Source organism: Abrus precatorius, unplaced genomic scaffold (genome assembly GCF_003935025.1).
Source record: "Abrus precatorius isolate BTA unplaced genomic scaffold, Abrus_2018 Scaffold8, whole genome shotgun sequence".
Lineage (NCBI taxonomy): Eukaryota > Viridiplantae > Streptophyta > Magnoliopsida > Fabales > Fabaceae > Abrus > Abrus precatorius.
In genome coordinates, this window is record NW_020874428.1 from 23,606,081 (window position 1) to 23,623,464 (window position 17,384).

Genomic DNA, 17,384 nt, shown 5'->3' on the forward strand with positions numbered 1-17,384 from the left:
TATCACGAATATTTCTTTTCCTAATAATAGTAAGATTAAATATATTTTTTTGCTATTAAAAATTAAATATATTTTCACCAAGATGAGTTAATAGAAATTAATTTTTAGAGATATGTCCTAAATCTAAAATTAAGATGCAAAAAACAGAGTTAACACAGAGATATAAAAGAGAAAGTAACAAAGAGCCATATATGTTAGGATGCCAAACAAAATAATGAAACATTAAAAGACAAGTTACAAAATAGATAGAATTAGAAATACTTGTGTCATTCATACTATCAATTCTAATTTTTTTATAAGACATATTTATAAATTTTTAATAGTCTTTATTATAAGGTGTTTTATAGTTTTTGGGAAGTTTCTTTAATTAATAATTAATAAATAGAATTGATCGAAAGTTAAATTAAAACTAACAAAAGTAATGCTGACGGTGAAATTAGATTCAATAATACTAAAAGGGTAAAATCATCATATATTATAATATTTTTAAAAATAACTAACTTTAAGTATTTTTATTAGTTTGTGTAATTTAATTAAAATTATTTTATAAAAATGATCGAGGAGAGTATTAAACAAAAAAGCAACATAAACAACCCATTTTTAATATTTTTATAAATATTTAAAAATTGAGAAAAAATAAAATAATTATTTATAAATATATATATATATATATATATATATTTACTTTTTTCAATTCAAACATGTTTTTTATTTCTCCTTTTTTTTTGGGTCATTGTTTGTAGCTATGGTAAAATAAATGGACTATGCTAAGCAGTGTCTGAAGATATTAATTAAGATATCAAAAAAATATTAATTCACCTTCTTAATGTCACTTATTAAAAGAATAATAAATAATATTTTTTTATTAAAAATTACAACATTTAATATTATCATTATATTATACTTTGTGATATTTTAATTTTTTAAATAAATTTTATTTTATATATATTCTTATTATGTGTCATCAAATACGTGTTAAAAAAATTATCTTAATTTTTAATGCATCGCAAATTAATTTTCAACGAGAATATTTTAGTTTAAATTCTTGAAATAAATAATTAACAAGAACAACACATCCCATCATCAGATGAAGGGTAATTTGACACCTGCACGACATTGCAAGTAGAGCCCATATGAGGAGGGGAATTATACTTTCTACTGAAAAAGGTTGGTATTATACTATTTTTACCCTCAACCTTATTTAAACCTCTTTGAATAGGGTGATTAAGGACGAAACTTTGTCGTTAGTTATAGGTTTATAGCTACTAGCAAGTGTGACACTCCAATCCTAACCTTATTACCTTAACCAAGCCACCTCTCACATCAAATCCTTCACATTCTCTCTTTTGAACTCACTAACACTATCACGAAGAAATCCAAATCCGATTCCTTATCAAGATGAATACCCTTATTCCCACTCTCTCAGTACTTGGTTTCCACTCTGTTGTATATTTTTACATGTATCATTTATAATGCATTTGCTTTTATACTTGCTTCATCACGAAGAAACGACAAAGGGAAACAGTTTTCAGCTTTTCCATTGCTGATTGTAAAGAATCTCTCTCTTTTCTCTATTGGATCTTTGCTTTCAGCACCCTCTTCCTCATAGCCTCTCATATTTGCTCTCTCTCTTTGGAGCTCAACTTTGTAGGCTTACCTTAAAAAAACCACCTTTTTTTGGTGGGGTGGGAGCTCCTATCTTATTCCTGGTTTCATCTACAAGAAACTAAATCTTCCGTTGTTTTAGTTTCAGAATTCATTGTACTCCCACATCAAAATTCTGGTACATCATGATTTTTCAAGATTCTGTACGATTCTAAAAGGTATGTCTTTTATAGATTCTTAACTTTATCTTGATCACACACATAAAAGATTCTGAAATCTCTGTGCCTTGTGAATCAAAGCTCCATAATTGCTTCCTTTTGTGCTTCTCTTGTGTGTTTATGAACATGCCTTTCTAGTTCTCTATTTTCAATGTCTTTAGGGACTTCATTCAAGTAGGGGAGAGCTTTTGTATGCTTGTGGTTTTAAGGTATGGAATTGGAAACCCTCTACCCGCCTTATTTTATGTCAAGTTCAAATTGGTTTGTGCAAGAGAGCAACAGCACAGAATGGACTAGAGAAGATAATAAGAAGTTTGAAAGTGCCCTTGCTATATATGACAAGGACACTCCAGATAGATGGCTAAAGGTGGCAGCCATGATCCCAGGGAAGACTGTGTTTGATGTGATCAAGCAGTATAGAGAATTGGAAGAAGATGTGAGTGAAATAGAAGCAGGGCGTGTTCCAATTCCTGGCTATCTTGCATCTCCTTTCGCCTTTGAGCTGGTTGATAACCACAACTATGATGGATGCAGAAGGAGGCCTGCAACTGTGAGGGGTACTGATCCAGAGAGAAAGAAAGGGGTCCCATGGACTGAAGAGGAACACAGGTGAGTTTCACCAATTTTGAATCTCCAATTGTTTCTCTGATTTGATTTGACCTTTTACTCCCTTCTATAGTTGTTGAAAGTTGGTTTTATTGAAGTGCAGAATATTGGTATTAAAATTCTGCTCATGAATCATGATTATATAGCCCCACTAACTCAACCTGCACCAATCAATTACTCTAGAATTAAATATTTTAATCATTGTTCATTCCATTTTCTTGAATTTCAATATTTTTAGTACTAATCCAATTGACCTTTTATACTAACTGCTTTATCAATTTAGCAAAGTAGCCACACTATGATTTGATCAGTGAGTTTTTAAATTTTTATCGGTAAATTAAATTATGCATGCCCAAAACAGCTGACATGTTAATAAAATTTTGAATTGGTTTACGTGTTTCCTATACACCTGTACCTTGTACTTGTTAGTGCTCTTAATCTTATCCCTTTTGCTTCTATCTGAGCTGTTTCAATATCTATCCTTTTTGGTTCATGTCCTTAACTTAGGTGTTAATTTGCAGGCTTTTTCTGATGGGACTTTTAAAGTATGGTAAAGGAGACTGGAGAAATATCTCTCGCAATTTTGTGGTCACAAAGACTCCCACCCAAGTAGCTAGCCATGCACAGAAGTACTACATAAGGCAAAAAGTTTCTGGAGGGAAAGATAAAAGGAGACCTAGCATCCATGATATAACCACCGTTAATCTTACACATAGTGCTGCATCAGACAAGAACAAGTCCTCTTTATTTAATGTGTCTCCCATGCTTGCACCCCAGCAGAAGCTGAATAGCATGTCAAAAGTACAACTGGATTGGACTAGTCACTACAATGATGGATCACTCATGGTTTTCAACCCAAATTATGATGACTTGTTTGTGTCATCTTCATCTGATATCACTTCCAAGGCCATGAAACTGCAAGGCCAGGATCTCTATGACTGTGCTTTGCATGAGGCTTATTCCAAGCTGAAAATTCCAGGTTTTAGTTCAGCTTCTAGAGACTACAATAAGGAAGCTGTTTTTGGTATTCATGCACTGTAATGCCAAATGATGTTAAAAAAAGCAAACCAATACCACTGCATAGATCGTTGTTCACTAGGATTAATGTAGATGACCTGAAGCTAAGATACCTACTTGGTTCATGGTTCATGGTTAATATCTTAAAAGAAACTGCAATAATGTTTCAATCCTTAAAACTGAATATGGAATGAACTTTTCTTGAAGTTTTCCTCTCTATCTTTTATGTCGGACAATGACCATGTCTATTTCTTTGGAGACCCAATCTGAATCATATGATGGACCATTCAGGCATGCTAAATCTCAAAAGCTACATGACAAACATCACAAATAATTGAATTCTATTATCACACGTAAATGAATTAAGGTTCAATATGTAATAATTTCTTTCATTTCAGAAGCTGTCATCCTTATCCAATAAACTACAAATTGAACCACATTATGATACCATGATCTGCCCTCAAAATTTGAGGCCCAAATATAACAAATAGTAACCTCAAGTCAAAATGGGCTTATTAGATATTCCAAAAATTGTAATTCCTTGAGCAACCAGCTCATTTGCTTATGTGTCTGACACTTACGGACTTGGCATTGAAATTTTGGGCAGCATTTGGTATGATAACCCTTTTGTGTCTTAGATATCGTTATTAATCATTTGCTTTCTTAGAGCAATGTGGGCAAGTTGACCATGTTTGATCAGCATAGCATCACTTTAATAGTCGAATCTGAGTTTGCATTCCACTTGATTAGAATCCCATGCTTCATTGGGTCAGAATATAAGCAGGTTCACGTAAGCATGCGCCAATGTGGATCACACTATCATCACAGTCATCTTTTATTAATTTTGATTCTCAGCCAATCATGTTCTACCTTTTCTTAGATATTTCTACTCTCGCCAGTCTCCTTTTCTGTGGTGCCAATACTGTTGCGTTAGCATTGTTCCTTCTTTTACTGGTCTTTGCCAAGCATCATGCTTTATTTTGATTCTTTGTTTTACTTGAGAACCCAATAACATGTTATGGCCCTGTAGACTATGCACATTTTGTTCACACTAAAACTATTACTAGGAATAAAGTAACCGACCTTGGATTACATAGTGCAGATTGAGCTCTTGAAAATCTGGAAAGACAATATTCATTAGTCTTTGTGAGAATAAGCATATTGCTATTCCTGAGAATAGACTAGAATTGCTTCTTTTGATTTTGTTCATAAATAAGTGGTAGGGTTTTTTTATTTATTGACTTTTTTTTTTCTTTTTATAATAACAAAGTTTTACCAAATGGAATTTATGTCATTTCTTACCTACAGTGCCTGCCACTACCTAAAATGAAAAAAAACAAATACTACTACTAATTTATACACCATAAGCATCATTCTAATTTTTCTTCGTAAACTGTTTTCCAAAACTATAATAGTTTTAATTTAATATACTCTAACAAAATATCAAGTGCATATTTTGAAATGATTATCTTTAAAAAAAAATTATTTCATTAAAATAAATAAAACTAACCACGTGTGAATAGACATTTTATAGAAATTATATGATTTTTATAGGATTTTTTAACATATTCTAATAAATTTTTAATTAAATTTATATCATATTTTTATATATTAAGAATTTATTAAATAAACACTTAATTAAGTTACTTATTCAAACATATCCTAAACCTCACATACAAGTCCTTTAAAATTCATATTCCTCGTCAATGTTTAATTAAACCTTGAAATCGATGTGTTTTTAAGGAAAATAAATCACATATTTTTATTTTTTATAAAATTATTAAAAAAAATATTTTTTAAAATAAAACTAAATCAAGCATGTACTCAAATAATTTGATCCCCGAGTTTCTCAACAATATTCCTCAGTTGAAAAAAAGAAGTAACTGGTCAGATTGTTGAAAAATTAAGTAATGTACTTTACGTTAACCCAAACATTTAGAATATAAAATTGGTCAAACCTTATTTTACTTATGATACTTTGCCTAATCAACACTAGAATATTGCAAGCAAATACGTGGTCCTCATCAAATCTCGTAAGAACAACTATTTTCCTTGAACTTTTAGCAGATTACAAGTTTGTTATGGGAAAAGCTTCAAGTATAACTCACCCCAGAAAAGCCGAAGGTTCCTGATACACGTTTTGACAAAGAAATACAACCAAATACCTTACTTTCCTAAACCCATAAATAGTTAATTCAATTAATACATGTTCGATTAATCTCATCATACTGTGTATATTTTCAACTATAACAGAATTGTTTCTTTCAAAAGATAAAAGTAATTTAGACTAAAAAATACATAAACTACATATATAATATATATTCTTTGTTGAGGAGATTATTTATAGGTTGATTGGTACCGACTTCATTATTAATTTAGAGAAGTATAGGCCACACATTAAACCAAAAGAAGACCGTACAAGTTTGGCATCTTTATCCGTAATTTAATCTCTGAAAGAAATTAGGACAAGTTTTTGGTAACAACTTTTTTGGACTAATCGCAGCGACAATGGATTTAGCTGTACCTGTCACCATGCAAAAAGATTGTTGTACTGTACTTTCATTTGGCCCACGTATCCATTGATCTTTATCAGATAAAGTCTTTCTGTCCACAGATCTTTTTGGATGAAAGGACGCAGATGCATGTTATGGAAACAACGCCGGTAAAGTTTCATTTCATATATGCTCAATATATAAATTTATTTTCAATTTTGGTGCAGATCATCGTCCCCTGTACAATCTGTCAGTACTGTCTTCATTTTGTATATCTGAGAAAAAATTAACTACGTATTCCACCCAAAAGAATATAGCAATACTTTTTTTCTAATTTATTTTATGTTTATACTCTTTTTTAAAAATGAAAAATTATATTTAAAAAATAATTGATTTATAAAGTTAGTATTTTTACTTTTTATTAAAAAAATATATTAGATATATTGTTAGTTTTGGATATCAAATGAAATATATGGTAAAAAAGTAGACTTATAATCAATAATCTTTCAATGGAGTTGACCAACAGCGTGACATTGAAGGGTCATTTTTTTAATAAGCTGACAAAATAAGTAATTATGCCGTTTTATTTTTTTTGTCTACGTAACTAATGTGCGTTGAAACAATGAAATCTAAAGCTAAAATTCTTTTAGCCTAACTGGGCCTGCCAAGGCCCAATGCTACAAATCACGAAGAGAGCACCTTGTAACGCTGTCTGTCGAACATTACACACGCACTATCACATAAGAGTATAAATCATTTTCTTCAAAAAGAATTATAGTGCAATGGGTAATTCTATAATTCATATATTTATATTGTATGAAGTTAATTTTTTACATAAAAAATATTGATAATTTTTACAATAATTTAATAAATGTGTATCACTTCACAATCTTGTGCCTCAGATAGGTAATTTAGTTGTTGTTTAGGGTACTAAAAAAATATTATTTATTAACACAAAAAAGCATGCACCATCCACACTAATTGCTGATGTTTATTTTGTGATTGTCGTGAAATGCTTGGTTGGAAGTATGAAAAAGCTTATGAAGGATCCCAGAAGTACAAGGAAGGAAAGTTCATACTTGAAAAGTGAAGTATTGTTAAGGAGAACTGGTAGCATTCCTTTCTGCTCCCCAATCCATTTGTTCCAGTCTTCCCATCGGTTCGTTCATGGTTTGTGATGTTCATCTATTTACTGGAGATGCTGATGTTTCAGCAACGGTATATTGGGATTCATCTTTAGATTAAGATAGACAAGATTTTTCCTTGGTTGGTTTCTTGTGCCTTGAGAATAAGAAACTTCATACTCTTTGACTTCGTCAGCTCCTTGGACTCATGTGTTTTGCCAGCATCATTATCACAAACTTCCCAGATTGAGCCCATTTTCATAGACGGTAGAAGAAGCAGGAACAGATTTTGACCTGGGAAGATTTTTAGGAGAACCATCCACACATATTTCATCATTGAAATTTCGACTGCAAGAGATAGTTTCGTTTGGTTCTTGTTCTTTATGACAATCTTAGTTATTACAGATTTCTTAATACCTGAAAGAGCAAGCATCTCACCCAAGGTAGAGCTTCTACGCAATCTTCCGCGTTATGTAATTCGGTTAAGCGAAATTTTCACTTAGGTATATTTAAATTCATTTAAACAAAAATATAACTAAGCATTCAATTCTCGCGGAAACTAAAGGAAATCCGGATCCTTCACAGATATATCAATACAACGGAAATTGAAAAATATGCAGTTTTATAAAATAAAATAAAAATGTACAAACTCTAAATTATTTTATTGCAAAATTCAACCTATAAAAATTGTACGTCAAAGGACATAAGAAAAAAAACAAAACAAAATCCGTACAACAAATAACTGTGTCTGCAACTCGCGTATTTATTTTTCAATCTGCGAGATGGGTGGCACTGATGGTATAGTGGTGACAATAGACACAGCACTGTGATTGTAAGGTGGTGTCAGGAAACATACTTTGATTATTTTAGGAGGGTTAAAAATATACTATTTAACTTGGCTTTTTAATTACAAATTATTAAATTAAAAAAATAAAGAATAAAATTAATATCTTTTTACAAATTTTAATTAATAATTAAGAGTATATTATATAATACAATTATCAAAGACCAAATTTTAAAGAAATTATCACCACCAACCCATTTCCAACATTCTACGAAATTTTTTCCTCATCTCATTTCCATCTCTACGACACCGCCCCCATTCTATTTAATGACCAAACAGAACCTCAGTGTACCATAAACAGTTATTATTATTGCCAGTGATGTGATGTGTGAAAATTCGTAGTCCAATTGTATCTGACGACCCGAAACATCCGCGCATTTGTTATAAATTCTACTACACGATACTGACAATAGTACACTGTAAACTGAACTCTTCGGTCCCTTAAAAAGTAGAAACATACTCTTCACTTTTCTCGTAGGTGCTTTTATTTAATTTGTTGCTTAATCAACGGTGACGAGTGGATTCAAAGGAAGCATAGCAGAGGATAGACAACTGTAACCCACAAAATAAAGAATTACTCTTATTTCTGAAAGGACCTTAGAAAACCTGGTAAGTTTACAGATTAAGAGAGAGAGAGAGAGAGGCAAATAAGACGTGAAAAACATTCCATGCTTTCTATTCACAAAATTGAACAATATTCAGTGAAAAGGGAACTAACTAGCTGCAAGAGTTTGTAGAAGCATATCTGAATTACAGAAAGGAACACCAAGCTTATTACAAGACTATTGTCTAGGAATTGCAGAGAAAATTGAAACCTTCTATAACTAAAACACTGCAACAACTTACAAACAAGATTTAAAAGGGAAAAGAAAAAAATGGTATATACAACTTTACGTGTCAACAACATATGCAGCAGGATCCAAAGGTTTAACAGTATCTGGAAAATCTGTTCTTTGGCCAGCAAGGGAGTAATATGCAAGAATATGAGCCGGATGCTCAACAATTACAGGTCGCTCATCCTGGGTATTGCAAACAACCACGCGTCTAGAAGGAATCAACTCAATATTCCAAAAGGGGCGAGCCATGGCCAAAAGATCACGCCCAGATGGAGATGCTCCATATCCTTGAACCCATAGATACCTCAGAGAAGTCAGTTGAGTTGCAGCAACAGATAGTGCATACTCACTAAAAAAGGAGCATCCCCTCATTTCAAGTTTCTGAAGACTGGGACAGCCCTTAGAGAACTCCAAAAGCCCTGCATCAGTCTCCCCCACATAACCAAGAAGCATCCATCTCACGTTTGGGCTGTATTGCCCTATGTAACCGAGCCCTACGTCAGTCAAGCCCCCAGGTCTAAGATACAAAGCAAATCTTCTAAGCTTGTCACAACCCCTCAGTAAAGCCCTTACTCCGTTGTCAAGTGGCAAATCAGTTATCTTCTCTTCACGGTCTAGCAAGACAAGGCGAAAATCGCAAAGGTTTTTCAAGTGAGTACCAATGTGTTCTAGAGAGGCATTTGTAATATCGGATACATAAACAGCCAAGTATTCAAGTTCTGGACAGCCATGAGACAAAGCAATTAGTCCTCTCTGGGAAACAACACCTTCTTCATCCTCCATTCCTTGATCATCGTCACCTCGTTCAATCCGAAGCCTTTTAAGCCTCCTACAACAGCGAGCCAGTACTTCTAATCCTCTGTCTCCAATTACGTTCCTTGACTGCCCATAAGGAATGATTATTAGCTCATTATATAAACAGAGAAGTGGATAGCTAAATCTTGAAGACTAGACTAAAAGAAATTAAGACCACCAAACTAAATTAAAACATTCATTGCAAGGAGTTGAAGAGTTAGAAAATTGAATGGGAAGAAGTTCCAGAAACTTACCTCAAGGACTTCCAAGTTGGGGCACCTTTGGATTAGCGTGCAATGATCCTCTGTATCCAGCATCGCGTAGAGAAGATCCAATTTTTTCAGTTGGGCTGCATAAGGGAACACTATGGGCATTTCATTCTTCCCAATATATGTCAAACCCAATCGATTTAACTTTGCTGGCAACGATATAGCAGAGTACTTCTCTGGTTCCTCATTGTAGAAACCCCCACAAAATTCTTCTAGAGCAGATGCACATCGAAAGAAGTTCACCAGATCCAATATTTCACAATCAGTAATTTTCACAGAGACTAATTTAGGGCAATTTATGGCTATGAGTTCAAGGTCCTGAATCCTGACATGGACAATATAAGTAAGGTAAAAATTCAGTGTCTCAAGAGCCGTATTATTCAAAGCAAGCTCATGGAGCCAATCACCATCATTCTCAACAACTGAGCTTTCTTCCAAAAACAAGACTTTTAAATACCTGCCAAAAACAAAATTTCATGTAATAATTTATAATACTAGGCACAAGTTCCTACTGCCAAGTGACGATGACAATTATCAAAACACTTGAAAAATCAATGACTACTCTTCTGCAACCCCCTAAAATTAACTTAATTTGAATTGCAGAGAGCCAATAGATAAAACAAAATGCACTTTAAATGAGAAGCAATCTTCTCAGCAAGTCCTATCTAATTGATAAAAAAGAATTCTAAATCTAAATCTTCCGATAATACTTTCCTATTAATCTCATTATTTATTAAATAAAGAAAACATTAAATATTTTTATTTTTAACAATTTTACAAATTATTATCTGAAGATGATTAGAACTGGTTCTTTTGATAAAAACAGCTTAGTCTAATGTTACTAACATATCTATACCGTAATTTTTAATAAAAAAATATTTATTAATTCCTTCTCAGAAAAACTATATTTTCAATACATTAAACGTATACTATTTTTTTATTTAGTATTTTCTTATAAAGTATTAATGGTTTTATAAGGAATAAAAAGTAAATAAAAAATTGCAAAATCATATAACATTACTTTACTGATAATTAAGATAAAAGCTCTAATATTTTTTATAAGTAATGACACCAAAAGAGCATCGCAACCTTAAGTATGTAAATATGAGTGAAAAGTAGCGTAGACTGGGAATAACACACGGCTTGGGAAATGAGGGAGAGAAGAGTTATGAAGTAAATTCAGAGAATTAACCAGTTGCAAACACAATCATACAATCAGATATTAAAATCACTTTCTTGGGATTATAAGTTGAATATATTAGAACTATCATTCCAACAACGATTTCTCATAAGACACTGATTTATTTCTCTATATTGCATAATCTATTTTATCCGACGTTTCTTTTTTTATTCTTTATCTCCGTCCTTAATGTAAGTATTATCGTGAGAAATATATATAGAAATAGCAAAACTCAACTAATTAAATGAACCAGTTGGTAAATTCACTCACTAACTTGACACATACTACTACCAACTCATCATACAAAACAGTTGCTAAAATTTAGAAAGAGGAAAAGACGAAAAGGATAATGTATAGGTTATTACTTTTATTTATTTGCGACATATGTCCAGAACAAAAAGAAGAAATCAAGTTGAATCTTTTGTGCAACATAATAGTCGAGGATTCAAAAGACTTTTGCGATTAAGTTCTTCAGGTTATAAGGAATTGATCAGCTTAGTTTTTTCAATCAAAAGTTAAAGGAACTATATCTTCTTTTGACCCACTCACCAACGATCGATCACTAACCGGCTCTATGAATTTGCAGGATTGGGAATTCCTGCAGCATTCAATGAGCCAATCCAGATTAAAGTTCAAAAGAGAATATCCGGACATTGGTACTAAAATGAAATTTAAAAAGCAATGCCGCCATAGAATGCATCTATCGTTACAAATGAAGCATTAAAACACCTAGCGTTAAATATTAAAAATTTGCGCATTTAGGTTAATGGTTTCATAAAAACTTACTCCTTATTCGTAAAGCTTATAAGTGAAGTTTATTAAAATAGGCTGAAAAAAAATTCAATTTATCAAAAAAAATCAACAGAGTACAAATTTTATTAAAGTAAAAATAACTTAAAATAATAAATTATATCCATAACTTCAAATAATACAAAAAAAAAAAAAAAAAAAAAAAAACACAAACTCTCACACGTTAAACCACTTCATGAATCAAAGGTGGAAGCAAAGCTATCTTGATTTGTGATCGAAATCCTTTTCCAATCATTCTACTCATAAGAACACACAGAAAATGTTACCGAAAACAAGAAAAATGAAAAATCCAATAGTTAATCGAGAAGCATCCAAACGCAGAGAAAACAGAGGAATTAAAAAAATACCTGCAAAATCTTCCAATATACCAGAGGCCATCGGTGGAGAATCCAGAACACTTGTCCAGCTTAAGCGCTTGAAGAATGTGACCACGGGAACGAGCAAGAAGCTTAAGATCGGAATCGGTGACAATCATGCGACGGAAGTGAAGAGACTTCAAGCAATCGAAGTGCTGTGAGATCTCTCTAACCCAAGGAGTCACAAAACCTCCCCAATCCTCCGGTATCAGGTTGAACATAGCAGCCCTGGGTTTTCCTTTCAGCTTCAGCGACTCCAGGTGTGGAAACCGCCGGCGAAGGCGGCACGGTGTGGTGGTATAGCAGAGCGCAATAGTCACGTGCTTGCGCGTGAGCGAGTCCATCTCGTACCAGTGGTGGCACACCTGAGACACGGCGTCACGGTCCCTGGGGTCGTCGATGTACCGCATCACCAAGTCAAGCACCATGTCCGTCAACGTCGTGCTCATCCTTCCCACGCTCCGATCCTCCATAACCGCCCCGTCGGGAATCGGAAACAGTCCGTGAGATCTCGAATTCTCGAAGCGGCTCGGTCCGGTTAAGGGAAAAGGATTGAAAAAAAGCGTGAAGGAATTGAGTGACACATGTGAAGAAGAGGAAGGTGCATAGAGAAGCTAGGAAGTGGGGAAAGTGGCGCCGCAAAATGGAAGGTTTGGGAAGGGGAATGAATAAGGGAAGAAGATTCGGAGCTCGATGAACGATGAGAGTTTGGGTGTAGGCGCGGAATTATCTACGACAACATTTTTTCACGGAAGACGAACCAATCGAATCGGGACCGAACCGCCGACCCGGCCAATCGGTGAGGGAAGAGGGGAGGGTAAGAGGAAGACATAGTGGGAGGGTCAGTGAACGGACGGTGGAGATCGCGAGAGAGGGAGGTATCGGACGGTGATAGTTGGGACAGTTTGTGAGAAGGGGATTGGATCAGACCCTAATATATGAGGGGGGAAAATAAAGCCAAAAGCAGGGGTCAGAATTGAGTACTACTTTTTATTATTATTTATTATGTAACTAAAAGGAAGGTGGGGATTATGAGTGCCAGGGAGCGGGTAGCAACTAGAAACTATATAGCCAACAAAACGACAAAACTTGCTCTCTCCTTTCCCAATAATGTAAAACGATATCGTTCGGGACTGGGGGAGTCACGTACTATTCCAATTTACTACTTTTTTTATTTACTAATTTGATGTGATAAATGAAAAAATCAATATAAATATAAAAGAAAGTGTATAAATATGATGATTTAAGAGGGGGAAAAGGTTGAAGGCTGCGATATCTCCTGATAATGATGCCGTACTGACAACGAACTCAATTTGAACAAAATGATTACACGTAGTGGGTCTGCTGGTAAGATGATTTATATTCATCCCCCATCGTCACCGTGACAAGAAAATTAACTCTACTATTCATACATCTATTTATTTTAATATTTCTTTTATATTTTCTAATCACTTTTTTCAATGCTTCAATCACCAATGTTTTCTATAGTTCTTTCTGGGCTTTAAATCTACTTCAATTATTTTACTGTATACATTGTCCCTTATCATGTTCTGTTATTGCAAATCTATTCATTATTTTTATTGTTTCTGTGTTGTAATTTTTTCAATTTTTTGCAAAATTATATGTTATAAATCATATATTTGCTTAAAATATGATAGAAATTTTTTATTATGATTTATTGGTGGGTATGAATAATTTTTTTAAGGGACTACAATGACAAATATTAACATGTATATTTGCAAGGAAGAAATATTTGTTAAATATCATTTATGTTTAAGTTTATTGGGTTAAATTTTTATAAATCTTTTTTATATAACTGAAATGCACTTAATAGGTACTTTATATGCAAACGTATTAACAATTACATTACTAAAAAATTTACTAACTTATTAGGAATAACTATTTATAAGAGTAAATATACTTTCTATATCAAAAGATGAAAAATTAAATGAAATTGTCTTAACATTTAAATTAAATAGGTGAAAATTTATGTCATATGGGATGAAAATCATTACTTAAAAATATATTAAATTTCAAATTATAAGAAATTTATTCTTAAATGATATCAAAATTTAAATATTTAATTTAAAAATTAAATAAAATTTCATGTAAAAATTATACCTTCAGATAAAATATATATTTTTGAAATATAAGTTTTTATACGTTTGCATATAAAGTACTTATACAGTGTATTTCAGATTATTTTGGCCTATTTAATGTAATAAAGTATTTGTCATTAATAATAAAAAAATTTATCAAAATTTTTTAATTTTAAAATAACTCAATATATTATAAAATTTTATTTGAAAATATTTTAATGTAATAGTATTTATATAATACTCAGAAAAGTGGCTAATCACAATTTAAAAATATCATCATTCTTTTAAAATTATATAAATATTTTAATAATCTAAGATGAAAACTTCATTTAAAGTCTTATTGATATCTAAATTTAAAACTATAATATATAATAATAATACCTAAATATAGTTGAGAAAAAGAAAAAACTAATCTTTTAAGGTTATTGTCTGTTTAATAGACAATCAGCATGAGGATTATGTTAGTGTGAAGAAATAAGTAATTAACCATTAAGAAACGAAAAGAACAAAAGAAATAGTCAATTAATATTAAATTTTAAAAAAATGTGAACCATATTACTGTCCATATTGGAAATCCAATATCATATCACCAAACAATTTAAAAAAAAATTGTCGGATACAATATATCGGAAGCAAACATATGTCCCCCACCACATTGTTATTGCTGAAAGCATCAATCTCTTTCCACTCTCTTCTTGAGTTCAAACTTGAAAAACAATTGCCAGAATTGTGATGCAATACAGAAAACATATAATTGTCTGATATGGACAAAAATTCATTTCGTGTTTTTCTTTTTCTCTAAAGATAAAGATTCTACCCCAAATCACAAGTTAACCAAGTAGTAGGACGAAAACTACCAAGTTTACATGCCCATTTTTTTTTTCATTTTAAGAATTTTTTTCCTGTATTCCATAAATAAATATTAAAAGAGAAACCTCACTGCTCTCTTCCTTCCTCGCATCAAAACGCATATAACCTTTTCTCACTTCCATTCATTTATTTTTCTCCCCCATTCCTCCCTCCTATCTAAACAAACAATTAAATGGACAAGCTACATCCTGAATAAGTTTGTAACTTCAATGTTGTCAAACTTAAATTACAAAATATTTTTTTATTAATTACTTATTCCTTTTATCTATGCAGAAAAATGGACCAAAATCATTTTAATTAGCCAAAGTGATTTAGAAAAAAAAATCTGAAAATAAATATTATAAAAAATTGAATAGCAAAAAAAAAAAAAAACAAACGGTGCTAATTAACACTTTAATTGGATAAAAAAGAAAGAAAAGAAAACAAATAAAAAAATGGAGAGAAAACAAATAAATAAAAGTGATTTTTTTCTTGTTTGTATGGACTATAAATTGAAAAAAAAATAGATATAAGATACTATTTCTTTTAACTTTGTTGTGATAAGTGCCTGATTGAGTTATAGTTAAAAATTATATTTTTGCATTTTCTAATAAAAATATGATTTTATTTTATTTTTTTGCATTTTCAATATGTTTAACTGTTTAAAATGTTGTTCAATTTAACTTGACCAAAAATTGATTTCTAAAATTGGATCACTGTTCATATTTCAGATGTCGTTGTCATTTAATGTCACCTATTATATATATCCAAGTTAGTTTCCGCATTCATTTTACTTATTTTACTAATCTACATATTTGTGCTTGTATAACGTACCTACGCAAGCATGTATATAAACAAATAGAGTTAGATGCCGAAATGCAGAAGGCAATACCAGAAGATATCAAAATAATCGAATTTCGATTGAAAATGCAGAAGGCAATACTAGAAGATATCAAAATCATCAAATTTCGATTGAAACAATCATCGCAAGGATGTGAAAAGATACAAAATTTAATGAGAAAAAGTTATAGAAATTTACCATAACGACTTAGCTAACAAATATATAGTAAACTACATCTCTCGTTCCTCAATGTAGGAACCTTCATAAAATTCTTCTAGAGCAAATGCACATCTAAAGGATCACTTCAAATCAATAATTTTAACCAAGACTAAACTGGGGTGATTTTTGGCTATGAGTTAAAGATCATGGATCTTTTCATGGGCAATATCAGTCAAGTAAAAATTTGATGCATCAAGAATCGTATTATTCAAAACAAGTTCATGAAGCCGATCACCATGATTGTCAACAACTGAGCTTTCCTCCAAAAACAAGATTATTAAATTCTTTCCAAAGAGAAATTTTCACAGTAAGAATCACACCAGAAGTAATTTTCAAGTGGCAGTGCTCAATTCAACACAGTTGAAGAATATATGTTTACTTTAAACACTTTCTAAGACTTTGTTTGAAAATTATTTTTTAAAGAAGAAAGGAAAATTTTATTCAATGATAATTTCAATTTAAAAGTTTTTAGATGAGAAAAAATGATTTATAAAGTTATTAAGACTCTTAAAGTTATTTTTTTTATTTTTTTCAATTTAAAAAATTTGTATTATTTTTTTTCCTTTTTCTTATCTTCCCTTGCTCTTCAAACTTTTTTTTTCTCTCTCATTCTAAAATCCAAAATAAAGTTTAAAAATATTTAATTCAAACAACTGAGCCTATAAACCCATAGATAAAACAATAGAACAAAATGCATTAAAAACATGTTCTAAATGAAGAGCTCTCTTCTTAGCAAGTCCTATCTAATATTTTTATAAAATATTTAACCTTCAATTTTTACTCATCAAATAAAGAAAATATTTACTTTCTCAAATTTCAACAATTTTATTAAGTAAATAATTTATTTCTTATCCTAAACTTATAAGCTTACTAAAATAAGTTGAATAACATATATTTTAATAAATTTAAAGTTCAAATGATAGAGAAACATTTTTTCGGGAAGAAGAAAGAGTACAAAAATAATAATAAGATAACAATAATATTTGTTAATGATAGAGAAATATTTTATAAAAGTATAGATAAAGAATAAAAAAAGAAGAAAGAGTAAAAAAAAAAGATAACAATAACATTTATTAATGTATTTTTATTGAAGTTCATAAAAAAGAAAAAGATAATGAACTTAACATCTTTAAAAAAAAATTCTTTGACAAGGGAGGGAGTAAAAAAAAGGTTTAAAGGATAAATTAAAAGAAAATCAAGAATGAAGAGATTAATTTAATCTAT

The 17,384-nt window shown here is 31.3% G+C and overlaps 2 protein-coding genes across 5 annotated transcripts; one reads left to right on the forward strand and one right to left on the reverse strand.

Annotated features, from left to right (window-relative positions):
* Positions 1-1,496: 1,496 nt before the first annotated feature.
* LOC113846804 (transcription factor DIVARICATA-like) lies at positions 1,497-3,648 on the forward strand. 3 transcript variants are annotated; one of them, XM_027475455.1, is made up of 4 exons: positions 1,497-1,549; positions 1,754-1,823; positions 1,985-2,432; positions 2,951-3,648. In XM_027475455.1, exons 3-4 carry the CDS (start codon positions 2,035-2,037, stop codon positions 3,468-3,470), a joined length of 918 nt encoding a protein of 305 aa, XP_027331256.1. In that variant the 5' UTR covers positions 1,497-1,549; positions 1,754-1,823; positions 1,985-2,034; the 3' UTR covers positions 3,471-3,648. The 3 variants fall into 3 exon arrangements, with proteins under 3 accessions (XP_027331256.1, XP_027331254.1, XP_027331255.1); XM_027475453.1 differs by having other exon boundaries at positions 1,513-1,549; positions 1,748-1,823; XM_027475454.1 differs by lacking the exon at positions 1,497-1,549 and adding an exon at positions 1,599-1,647 and having other exon boundaries at positions 1,748-1,823.
* A 4,909-nt stretch (positions 3,649-8,557) lies between these two features.
* On the reverse strand, positions 8,558-13,189 carry LOC113847146 (coronatine-insensitive protein 1-like). 2 transcript variants are annotated; one of them, XM_027476048.1, is made up of 3 exons: positions 12,144-13,126; positions 9,792-10,131; positions 8,558-9,624 (listed from the first exon to the last, which is right to left on the reverse strand). In XM_027476048.1, the coding sequence occupies exons 1-3, from the start codon at positions 12,623-12,625 to the stop codon at positions 8,797-8,799; spliced, it is 1,650 nt and encodes a 549-aa protein (XP_027331849.1). In that variant the 5' UTR covers positions 12,626-13,126; the 3' UTR covers positions 8,558-8,796. The 2 variants fall into 2 exon arrangements, with proteins under 2 accessions (XP_027331849.1, XP_027331848.1); XM_027476047.1 differs by having other exon boundaries at positions 8,559-9,624; positions 9,792-10,263; positions 12,144-13,189.
* Between the last annotated feature and the right edge of the window lie 4,195 nt (positions 13,190-17,384).

What these genes read in the sequence shown, in the direction of transcription:
- LOC113846804 (XM_027475455.1), top strand. Translation starts at nt 2,035, where the DNA reads ATGGAATTGGAAACCCTCTACCCGCCTTATTTTATGTCAAGTTCAAAT. An exon ending in TGGACTGAAGAGGAACACAG is followed by an intron (nt 2,433 to 2,950) that starts GTGAGTTTCACC and finishes GTTAATTTGCAG; the next exon opens with GCTTTTTCTGATGGGACTTT.
- LOC113847146 (XM_027476047.1), bottom strand. Translation starts at nt 12,625, where the DNA reads ATGGAGGATCGGAGCGTGGGAAGGATGAGCACGACGTTGACGGACATG. An exon ending in TATATTGGAAGATTTTGCAG is followed by an intron (nt 10,264 to 12,143) that starts GTATTTTTTTAA and finishes TGTTTTTGGCAG; the next exon opens with GTATTTAAAAGTCTTGTTTT. An exon ending in CCAACTTGGAAGTCCTTGAG is followed by an intron (nt 9,625 to 9,791) that starts GTAAGTTTCTGG and finishes CCTTATGGGCAG; the next exon opens with TCAAGGAACGTAATTGGAGA.